The 12,458-nt window shown below is 38.5% G+C and overlaps 1 protein-coding gene across 1 annotated transcript in view; it reads left to right on the forward strand.

The window, feature by feature from the left end:
• LOC306870034 (ephrin-B1-like) overlaps positions 1 to 8,561 on the forward strand; it is a 42,637-nt gene extending 34,076 nt beyond the window's left edge. Inside the window, exons 3-5 of the mRNA XM_079417066.1 lie at positions 4,169 to 4,261; positions 4,623 to 4,766; positions 6,542 to 8,561. Of these exons, the coding sequence (XP_079273192.1) occupies positions 4,169 to 4,261; positions 4,623 to 4,766; positions 6,542 to 6,927 (623 nt within the window). The 3' untranslated portion in view covers positions 6,928 to 8,561. The remainder of the gene's footprint in view (positions 1 to 4,168; positions 4,262 to 4,622; positions 4,767 to 6,541) is intronic.
• Positions 8,562 to 12,458: the final 3,897 nt, after the last annotated feature.

The following is a 12,458-nucleotide window of genomic DNA, read 5'->3' on the forward strand; positions in this document are numbered from 1 at the left end:
CTAGCAGTGATGTAGTGACAACAGAATGTGGCCACAAAAATGCTTCATAGTAAATCCATCCTATTGCTAACAGTACACAGGGTGGGATTACCCTGCCTGTCTGGAATGTGTGTTGTGTTTTAGCCTGGAGTGAGTGTGTGCTGGAGTCAGGATGGGGCTTGTGTGTGCGTGTGTAGAGCAGCACCGTGTGATGCTATTCCGTGGTTGGAACGGTGACAGGTTGGCATGGTGCTACCGTAAGGAGACTGGCACTCTGCCTACTGCCATACATCTCAATCTGCATGACATCATAGCAGCTCCTAGCAACCACACACATCACCCCTCCCCCATACACGCCCAAAAAGGGCCATTCACAAGCACGGTGCCCTGGCCTTTCTCCCTCACTGGAGTCTCTTTCTGAGCACAGATCCATACTGCCGCTATAAAGTATCCGATACTGGTCAAAGCAGTGATAACTAGAAGAAAGAAAAGACCCTCCTACCATAAGAAGTTATGGTAATATTGAAATGGAAGGGAAAACCAGTGTTGTATTTTTGCTGGGCTCCAGACAAAAAGAAATAACAAGGGAGCCAAGTATTTTTGGGGAATACTGAAATATTTAAGAGCCAAATGACTTTTTTAGCTGCCAAATTACAGAATCTGTCATATTGATGCTGTCATTGAAGTGATCTTTATTGTGATTGCTCCATATAAATGTCACACTGTTTCTTAGGAGTAGTCCTGCCTATATAAAACATTTTTGTCAAATATTGTCGATAATGATTCTAACATCTACAAAACTCTGTTATGAAAAATCTTGAATTAATGGTTAATGGTTCGTTTCAAATCAGACATAACTAATGATTAAAGGGATTGTTCACCAAAAAATAAAAATTCTGTCATTAATTACTCACCCCCATGTCGTTCCAAACCCGTAAGACCTTTGTTCTTCTTTGGAACACAAATTAAGTTATTTTTAAATCGAGAGCTCTTTGACCTTGGAAAGCAGGGTGGCCGATGGCCAATATAATTTTATTTATTTCAATTAATATTTAGGAAATTTTACATAATTTGAAAATGGATTAAAAAATAAATGTGTAAAGTAAACATACTTATTCTTTAGATGACAAAGTATTTTTCACAAATAAATAAATATTTAATAAAAATATAATTAAAAAGGAAGTACACACTGTAACTAACAGGGCACTCAGTATTCTGGGAAGTTTGTGTGCATTGGGAATCATATTGTTCAAATAAAGCCAAGGTAACAGTCATTTTACATACAGCACACAGTGAAAATGACATGACATGAATATGACAGTGGGCAAATGCATAAAGCACAGCATAATTTGAAATCACGAGTTTAAAGTTTGTTGATCACGCGTTTCCTCCTGACCGACCGTCACGCAGACCACACGCAATCATGCAGGATACAAAAGCACATTTCACAAGATCTCACTACTGGATTCGACTAAGTTTGCAACGGTTGTGAAATTAAATGTTCATTAGTCATTCAAAAATTTGTTTAAATGATATAAATGCGTATTTGCTGAATGCTGATGGCAAACGAGAAAGTATTATAATGTTTGCCTTTCTGTTACTAATAATATAAAAGCAATCATTATAATACTTTTTGTATACATTTAATTTAATTATTAGACAGACTTCTATCCGTATTAGACAGAACTGTTAACAACGACAGCACATTAGTAGAGGGAGAATGTGAGCACTGTGTGCGCGGCAGCGCCGTCAAAATAAAAGTCGCCTCGAACGCATTGGCCAAACAGAAAAACTTATCGGGTGATGCCGATATTTGAAAAATGCCAAATATCGGCCGGCCACTATTTCTGACCCTGCATAGACAGCAACGCAACTGAAACGTTTTATGGCCTAGAAAGATGGTAAGGACATCATTAAAATTGTCCATGTGACATCAGGGCTTCAACCATAATGTTATGAAGCTACACGAATACTTTTTGTGTGCAAGAAAAATACTTTATTCAGTGATTTATTTTCTTCCGGGTCAGTCTCTGCCACCATTCACGAGAGTACCACGACGCATGCGTGTGCATTCCTCTGCTTGTAAACAAGGCTTTGTGCATGCGATGAAGACTGACCTAGAAGAGAAGAAACTGAAGCTACTGATGTCACACGAGCCATAAAACCATTTAAGTTGGGTTATGTCTATGCAGTGTCAGAAAGCTCTCGGATTTCAGCAAAAATATCTTAATTTGTGTTCCCAAGATGAATAAAAGTCTTACAGGTTTGGAACAACATGAGGGTGAGTAATTAATGACAGAATTTTAGTTTTTGGGTGAACTATCCCTTTAATAGTTTAGTGTGGGAGTCAGTTGCAATTTCTGTAATGGCTCTGAACGATTCACTCAGAATCAGTGATTCTGATTCAGTCTGCTTACTCACATGCAAGATTTGTTATCACTTGCGCGAGTCCGCTAGGGTCCGCTATGGTATGCGTGATGTAAAAATCGTCATCGGAGGGTGTGCGCGGACATCCGCGTGCCTCCCATTTTTTGCACAAGTATGCATGGTCAGTAGGCTACAAAACCACCAACTGCGCATGCGCAGGCTGTGTGAAGAAGCTCGTTGCTACCCGAACCTGTACAATCCGTTAATAAAACAATATAAAGACAGCCAGATGTGCAATAACTCTGGGCAATTGTTTGTTCACATGTTTGTTTACTGTTCAAGCCAATCTACTGTGCATGTATGGAACAAGTCAGCGGAGCGGACCACCAGCATACACTTTCGGTAGTATAAATACAAGTAGTTTGCGTCCGCGCTGTCCGTGAACGCGTCCAGATTACACACGCAGAAAGTATAAACACAGGCTTAGTCATTAAAACAAACCAGTTTATTAGTCATTTGTTTTCAGAATGGATATCACGTTGCTCAGGTGTATGTTTTTTTTTTTTTTAACTGACACAAAATGTGATTTTTGACTGATACAAACTATTATAAAATAGTCGAAAATACAAAAAAAGAAAAACATTTTGGCAGTTTGAGTTGCAGTCTCTAGAGAGCTTATATGCTGTTTTTCGTTGAAATTAAACTGTATCAAATGTTAGTAGCTTTATCATGTTATTTGAACAAGTAAACAAGTACTCGCGGTGCGCCAATGTGTGAAAATACACTAATGCTACAAAATGCATTAGTGTGCAAAATAGGACACACCTTTTGTCTTTGATTAAATTTAGCCAGAAAACAGGAAAAAAGTGAAAATGATCTTATGTTCGTCTGACACTAAGAAAATGTCAAATTAAAGTGTCATATCAAGTGAGGACTCATCGTAGTCTGTGATGGCTGTAAACGTGTGTTTTTGTGAACAAGCATATTTTCTCATCTTACCTGTTCTATAGTTCCTCATTAGTGCTTACACATACACACACTCTCAGCACTTCTCAATCACACCTCTTAATGAGCACGAACTAATGGAAACTAATAATATGTATGTGTGTGCGTGTGAACTTGTGCGAGTGTAATTGGAAGTTAAATTGAATGAAGGTGGATCACCCGCTGTGACAATATCGGTTTATTAAACTACATAATGGGAGTGTGTGTTTGTGTGTTTTGTATATAAATGTCACCTATTCAGAGCAAGCTCACTTTCTCACACTTATGTCTTTCACAGACACATAGCAGAGATGCAACATGGTACATTGTGGCATATTTTTAGGTCTGTTTGTGTCTCCAATCTCTCAAACTCACAGGGATCATTCTGTAGGAAACATTGAGGCTTCTGGGCCTACGCAAGAAAATTCATACACATGACTTTTCTTACTGGATGGCGGTGTGTGTGTGTGTTTGGGCATTCCCATAGGATCAGATTACTATCATAAGGACTAGTAACAGGAGAATACACAGGAGTTTTTTTCATCTTGTCCATATTCTGAGACGCACACACAAACGTTAGTTTGTTTTTGGATGTTTCTAAGGTAATATTAGGTTGCAATGTCTGATTTAGGGGCTAACGAGCATTTCCTTAGCCAGAGACTGTGCGTATACGTGTGTTTGCATGTGCTTGTGTTTTGCGTGTGATTTATAGAGGTAAATCAGGGTTTCCTTTTCATGCTTTGGTTTGCAGCAAGAACTCCAATCAAAAGTCCTATAAATCTAAACCTAATTCGCCACGACAGTCACCAAGCCCCTCTCTTTCTCTCTCTCTCTCCAGCAACTTCTAACGGAACACAGGAAGGGTTGGAAACCAGAGAAGGTGGGGTTTGTAGCACGAGATCCATGAAGATCATCATGAAAGTGGGCCAAGGTGAGTTACATACACACATACCTTCTTTATCTTCAGCATGTCCAAAGGTAAAGTAATTTAAGCCCCATTTTGTGGATGATTAAGTCAGCTGACTCATTAACCACCAGTTAGATTGCAGTTAAACATTATCCAAGTTAGCATGACTTCATACGATCCACACTTCATATTCATTCACACAGAATAAACAGTTTCTGCCCTTAGATTCTGTACTCTGACTCATAAGCAGAAACAGGAAGTTAGACATAAAAGGATCCTGACACCAAAATTTAAACGAATACATTTAAACATATGCCGTACTGAAATTCATTTCCTTCAAAGTTTTTTGTTCCTAATTAGTAGTGTATGTGATTGTATGTTTCAGATCCAAATGCACCAGATCCAGATTTAACAGACCTCCCAGACCAGGACCGGGAAAATGAGATCAAGGACCCCACAACCAGCCCTTCCCGCAAGATAGACCGAGGCAGAGACGCAGATGGGAACGGATCTATAATGCCCGGCAGAGGTGAGGAAACGCAAATCATCTGTGTTTACACCAGCTGGTTTGGGATGATGATGGTGTTTTCCTATACATGACATTGGATATTCAGAGGACAAACTGATTGGAGTTCAGCAGTGAAGATCTACCACAGTAAAATTCACTAAGAAAGCCAGCATATGAAATGCAGCAATGCAGAGCTACTGCCTCCCTCAGGCAGCTGCTTGTGTGCAAGGGAGAGACAGGAGTTAATGTAGCATGTCTTTATCACGTCCCAGCAGCCATTAACCTACGGGAGGTCTAAACTTCATTAGGAGAGAAAGAAAGAGAGAAACAGAGAGACAGAATCATTAGGAAAGAACAGAGCGACTCGTGCTGCAGTGATCACACCACACAGATTCTTGAGGTTAGATTCTTCTGCTATGAGAGGACACATTACACTCTGACATCTTCTCAAAATCGGTTTGGTGGTGGGTTATATGAGTGACTCATCGACTAATTGGTTTAATTAAGCTTGGTTCAGGATCGCATGATTCCATTTGGACATTCTTTAATTATTTAGTCCGCTTATACCCCGCCACTTTCTTACAATCAACCTCAAGCTTGCATTCAGATCTGCCTCAATCCAATCAACAGTTGGTGGATAGAACCAAGTCCTCACTCTGTAATTTTTTCTTTTTTGATAAAAATGTTTTTACTTGGATGTACGTTGCAATATGGAAGAATATCTGTTGCTACTTCTCTTTATTACGACTTTATTTTAATTCAATACAGACTTGTTATAAAAAAACACTCATGATGGAACACAATACAAAAAAGTGTTTGGTGCTGGTTTAAGACAATGAATTTAAAGTTAAACTAGTGATTTACCATGCAAGCTGTGAAGCTGAAGCACTACCATTGAAATACATGCATCAAAAGTGAAATGTTGAAATACAAACTACACTACTGTTCCAAAGTTTGGGGTCAGTAATTTTTCTTTTAAAATAGTTTTCACAAAAATATTAAGCAGAACAACTGTTTTCAACATTTATAATTGCAAGAAATGTTTCTTGAGAACCAAATCAGTATCAGCATGATTTCTGAAGGATCATGTGACACTTACGACTGGATAAAAGCTGCTGAAAAATCAACTTGCCATCAGGAGTAAATAACATTTAAATGTAGTTTTGATGAGCATAAGAGACCTCTTTAAAAAACAAAACAAATAAAAAAAAATATTAGCAACCCCTAAACATTTGAATGGTAGTGTAGATAGCAAACCTGACTAATCAACTATTTGATGATGATTAGTTGACCATTGTGACCCATTCCTTCTATTAAACTACAAATGCTATGCTGCTTAAATTTTATGTATGCCATTGAAATACACAGTCACAACTTTGTATTGTTCATTGCTGGACTACCATTTGAAAGGATTATTCCAATCTGGGTGTGTGTTGTTTATCTTAGTACTGCCGTTAAATATACCTGACAACATGGATTTTATTGTCAAGGAAAAATGTGCATTCGTAATGCCTATTTAGCTGCAGGAGTCATCGGTAGCTGTTTCAGCTGGCAGCGCAACAATAAACGCAGCAACGGTTTTATTTACTTTAAAAGTAGCTCAGTGCCAATGCTAACAAACTCAGAAGTTTGTTTCTACAGCCATCTTCGGTTATCTTTGCCTCAGACAACAGAGAGTGACTCTAAACACTGATAATGAGAGTGTGTGTTGCTGACATCCTTCTTACCGATAGTTAACAATGAAAGAGAAAACGAGCGTGTGTCACTCATAATGTTGTTCTTTTTTTTCCTTTCAGACACAAGAAACCAGGATAACAGTCCCGGGTCAGTGGAGGGAATTTTCGGCTCCAAACTGGCCCTCTTCGCTGCCATCGGAGCTGGCTGTGTCATCTTCCTCCTCATCATCATCATCCTCATCGTCTTGCTCCTCAAGCTTCGCAAGAGAACCCGCAAGCACTCACAGCCCAGGGGCGGGACTGCCCTGTCACTCAGCACTCTGGCCACGCCCAAAGGAGCCGCTCAGGCCGGCTCAGAACCGAGTGACATCATCATCCCACTGCGGACAACAGAGAATAACTACTGTCCACACTATGAAAAAGTGAGCGGAGACTATGGGCACCCCGTCTACATAGTGCAGGAAATGCCACCCCAGAGCCCTGCCAATATCTACTACAAAGTCTGAGAGAACGCGAGCGAAGCAACCGCAATAAGAACTTGTTTTTGTAAGGTATCCTGAATCTTTTTTTCATTACCTAACCCCGTCTGCTCCGTGTGCAAGAGGATGGAGAGGGAGAAGTGGAAAAGAGGAATGAAAAAGACTATGCGGATGATATTCTTCTCAGATTTCCTTCCCTCTGTCCCTTTTCCGAACACTACACTGTGTGTACGTGTGCGTGCCGGTCGCTCTCGATGTGTGTGAAACAGCAGAAAAACTTCCCCAAATTGCGTGGCACTCAGGCACGGACTTCACTGCTGAAGAACAGCCGACAACCAATCACAGAGGGACGCTAGAGTGACATCACAAAGCAGGAAGCTCTCATTTGTGTTTTTTTTGTACCGTTACGACTCTTCGCTTAGTTTTGTTGTCTGTTTTTCATCTCTCAATCCATCACAGTGTTTTGTTTTTATCAGTATCAACTCAATTCTTGCAGCTTTCACAGTGTCTCGTTCAAAGAAAATGTCTTAAACACTGTTACGAATGCCGCTCTCTTCCTCACACACTCATTATGTCCTCTCATTTCCTTGCGTCTCCAGACACTCATTCATTTTACATGCTGTAGAGGCAATTGAACAAAAACACACACGCGCTCGTACATACTTTGGTGTTCACGGGTCAGTAACAAACAGCTTCTCTGTGGAAAAGCGAGTGAGTGAAATAGGTCTGCTTTTTGTTCATTTGAGAATTGTTTCAGTTGAAATTCTCTCTCCTCTCAGCCGAACACAAGTAGTTATTTGCTATCTGTTGTCAATGATGCGTGAAGTGCTGAATAATATTTGTATCTTGTCAGTTTTTTTTTTCTTATTCTATCTCCCAAAGGTTTGTAGGTCAAAAACATCTTGAGGGATTTGCCTCTACACCATGAGCCTATGACCTCTTTTCAGTCACAGACATGCCAACGCGTATCTTTGCATAATTTAGTCCACTAACATGTTTTTTGTTGTTTTTGTCTGTTTGGGTGTAGATATGGACTCTACCAGTATGACCGTGTGTATGTTGAGTCCCATGCAGAAGCCAAAAATCCATCGACATACTGAACATGTGAAATTATGCCTTCACCTCTCCCTCCTCTCAGATATGCACATACATTATCTTTGTTTGCATACACACACACACACACACACAAAAACATCCACGAATCAGAGAATCAAAACAAGCTCACCATATCATCCTGGAAAATCTAGTGCTAGATCTATTTTTATATGGACTGCACGTGAAATGATAAACAGCAAACAGTGGCGGCAGGTGTGTTTACGCCTATGCTAATTTAAAATTAGCAGCATTTGCATCTGGCCTCCAGCGCAGCCAATCAGAGGAAGCCCAATATTTCTCTGTAGCTTTCTCGTAAAATAGATTTTTTAAATGACATTTCGATTAGGGTTTATTGCTGTTGTTTTTTGTTGTCGTTTCTTCTTAATTTAGTTTCTAAGGGCCGAGATTATGTAAATAATGTATGTTGGGAAAAAATGTTGATATAAAGTTCCATTTTATTAGAGACCCTGTTAATGAAAATATAATTAGGATTTTTGAAAATGCAAAAGCTTTTGTAAATATTCTTTTTTGGAAAAAGACATTTGTAAGTAAAATGTTTCCTGTCTCTTGGTTTTCTCTTTTTATTTGACTTTTTTGCCCGTTTCGGTTGATTTTTGATTAAGGAGACTTGGAGGTCCCTGTACAACGGGTTTTTAAAGGTCAGCCTAAAGCAGCAAAAAGACATATAAGTCCCTTCACATACACACACGCTGACACACACTTTATCCTCCCTGTTTCACAAGGGGATGATGGTGGTATTTTTGTTTTGTTTTGTTCCATTTTTACAAATGCTGTGATGGAACCAGATCAAATATTCCATGACATAGTTCATAAAGGAGGAAAAGAGGAGAGAGAGAGTTATTACTCAAGAAATGCCTAAATACACACACACACACACACACACTCTTACTGACTGACCCACCAGTCATTCTTATAGCACACAATATACATACATATATATATAAACACCATCAGATACAGGGCAAGCACCAGCAAACTACTTTAACAAAACTAAACCAGCAACAGCTTGTGCAACTAAACTAATTATTTATGTGTTTGTCTGAGCTGTTTAAGGCAGTTCAGGTCTTTAGGTTTGACCTTAGAAGAGCACTTTTTGAAATTGATGGCTTTGTTTTTTTTACCCATAGAAATGCACATGGGTGCACTGACCAGTCAGCTTATTAAAGTGGATCAGTCGCGGTATCACACTGCAACAAAATCATTTTCTTGTACAGTAATTTTGTCTTGTTTTCCAGTACAAATATCTAAGCACCTCTTAAAAAAGACTGATCTGAACGCAAAATGACAATACATATATGTAATCTTAGTTTCAGAGAAATCCAAAAGATTTTGGTGAGATTTATGCTTAAATAAATAAATACAGTCCTAAATATTTAGATATTTTACTGGAATATATATATATATATATATATATATATATATATTGCAGTGCATTAATAAATGTTGACCCCAATTTGACCATAAACAGTGGCTTTCTCTGTACATGTTTAACAGCTAAATCTGTGAATAGTTTGTGTAGTTTTATGGATGAGCACTGCTGTTGTGGGATCTTATTCAGTGACTTCTTTTGCTGCAGGCTTTTTGCAGCTTACCTTACACATTTGATTTGCGGAACTCTTAACAGCTGTAAGGCATACACTTCCTTTGACGATTGTCTGTACCAAAACAATAAGGTGAAAAAAAAAAAAAAAGCAGTCAGCCGTCTTGTTTATCAGATTTGACTTGAGGCTTTCCTCTAATGCTGCGGTCAGACACCTGTGACATTGTGTGGATCTTACTTACTTCTGTTAATAACATTTCTCCCAGTGAGGTTGACTTATTTAAGGAGAACTTACTAAAACCCAAGCATTCACGCAAACAGACGCACACACACACACACACACTCCCCCTCAGGCAAAGAGACAGATTGGTGGTGACTTTTGACCCTTTAAGGATTATCACAATATTATGAGAGAGACAAATCTAATGAGAAAACCTTTTCTCTGGCCTAGATCTATCCCATCACACACAGTTCATCCACTCTTTCACAAAATTGACTTGTTCATAGAGCGGGTCAGTGCAGTGCTGAGGCCTTAGGCCAACCACGACTCCCACAAAAAAAGCTTGTGCTGCACAATGTTTCCTCCTGCTGTTGCTGATTTTTTTTTATTATTATTATTCAGTGAACTACATTATTATTGTTATAATTTTCTTTTACTAAGATTTTGTTGCAGATTTCAGTATTATTGATTTAAGTTTTGATGTATGTGTTGGCAGTGCTGATGCCCCTGTGGCGACAGCGGCTTTTGTTTTGGTAGAATTCACACAGTGTCCTCAGAGTTCCCCGATATATGACACTAAAGCCAAGTCTCAGCCCTCAGAAAGCGTTTTAAAAGGATAAATAAAGTTTTTTCCTATGGAAGCCACTCGTCTCTTGTGTTTCTGACTGCTTGTCTGTGTGATAGACACAGTAAGAGAGAATGAATGAAATTTGAGTGTTCATGTGTGTTTGCAGCAGTCGTTTTCTGTTCAGTGTACTCACGCTATATGTCAGTTTTTCTATCTCGAATACACACAAACTATGCTGCTGTTTCAAACACAACAAGCTGTCTCAGTGAGTGACGCTGTGTCACAAATATTTCATAATGCCTCTGGGTATCTGTCCCCGTCCACTCCAAGACTCGCACACAAACACTCTTGTTTGACTTCAGCGCATTAAACTTTCAGTGAGTCTATAGTCAGTCAGTGGCTGGAGTACGGAAAGCATTCTGTCTCATGTCTGTTGGCATTTGTGGAAAATGTCTTCTGTTGTCTGCGATTTTGATCTGGGTTAGCATTATATATATATAAAGAATTTGAACCATATTTATAATTTATAATGCATTTGAATTTTTGTCTGAACCAAACTGATAGTTTTAACAAAAGCAAACATAAGATAAAAACACATTTTCTGAAGCAACCATGGCATTTTATCACGCTTCTACAAGTCTTTTGCTGTTCAAACACTCTTTCACAAGTGCACTGCTGTATCAGGTGAGCTACAGAGCAAGTTTACTAAATTCAGAAAAGCCATATATGGGGTGGAATATGTGATGCAGACATCAAAATGTATTTGTTTACCAATCATGCACTATGGTAAAAGCTTTTTAAGGTCATAACATAGTATTGTAGTAAAAATAAGTCTTTATTAATCAATGATCTCAAGCTAGAAACCGCAGTATTGGAGTCCTGCAAAAATGTAGGTAGACACTTGTATTTCCAATAAGCCTTTTGAACTATGATGCAAAATGTGCCATACTGCTATTTTGACCGTTAGGGTGCGGTTGAGAAGTTCTTACAGATGTAATGATGATCATGACAAAGTAGTTCAACAACAGAGATATAATTATATTTAGGAATGATATACAATTTACTATATTCACCAATATATTACTCAAGTTTAGTGTGTGCGAGACAGAGACACAAGGAGAGACTTAGTATTATTATTAGAGTATTAGGTAAGTCATGTGACAGGTGATCAATCTGCACAAGACTGATATTAGATTTACTGCCCACTCACCCCTAGTGCATTCTGGGTAAATGCCGTGGGCTCTGCAAGCTCCTATCTGCTACTATTACAGCCCCCAGAGGGAGGGAGAGAGAGATTCTACAGAAAGAACCGGAGGAGGGAATTCAACGGGTGAAGTTAGACATCAGCGCAAAGACTTGAAAACAGAAAGAAAGAGATAGATTGATTTTATTTTATCATCTGTTTGATGATGCAGCGCTAGATGGAAGAGAACAATCAAGCCTGAGATCTCTCGTCTCGTCAGTAATCCAATCAGACTCAAACACTGAACTGCTCCCTGCAGCTGCCATCAGATCACACTTGATTATTATCCTAAGAAATGGTGTCCTCCTGTTTCCAGGCACGCAAACTTCCTGTATCCTCAATTTCACATTTCAAAATGCTCAACAGCTTTTTAAAAAGAGGTTACTTCAGTTGCATTTGAAAAATGTAAATGAGCAGGCCTAACAACAAAATGTGAACGTGTAATATACAGGCCTCATTATCATGAACTCATTATATATTTATCATATATATTAAATTACATAAACTACTGTTCGAAAGATTGCAATCAGTTCTGGAATCAGGAATCATTCTATCGATCAAAAGTGACTAGATTCCGGTTTCAAATAAATGCTTTCCACAAAAAATATTAAGCAGCACAAATGTTTTTAACATAACAAGAAACATTTCTTGAGCACCAAATCAGCATATTATAATGATTTCTGATGGATCATGTGACACTGAAGACTGCAGTAATGGCTGCTGAAAATTCACATAAATAAATTATTTTAAAATATATTAAAACAAATTTGCACATTTTAAAATAAATTGCAATCTTGTTTTAAAATATTATAGCTTTTACAGAATTTTTAAATCAATATAATATACAGTATATGGGTAGTTGACAAATAAA

The sequence above is a fragment of the Barbus barbus genome (assembly GCF_936440315.1).
Source record: "Barbus barbus genome assembly, chromosome: 5".
Lineage (NCBI taxonomy): Eukaryota > Metazoa > Chordata > Actinopteri > Cypriniformes > Cyprinidae > Barbus > Barbus barbus.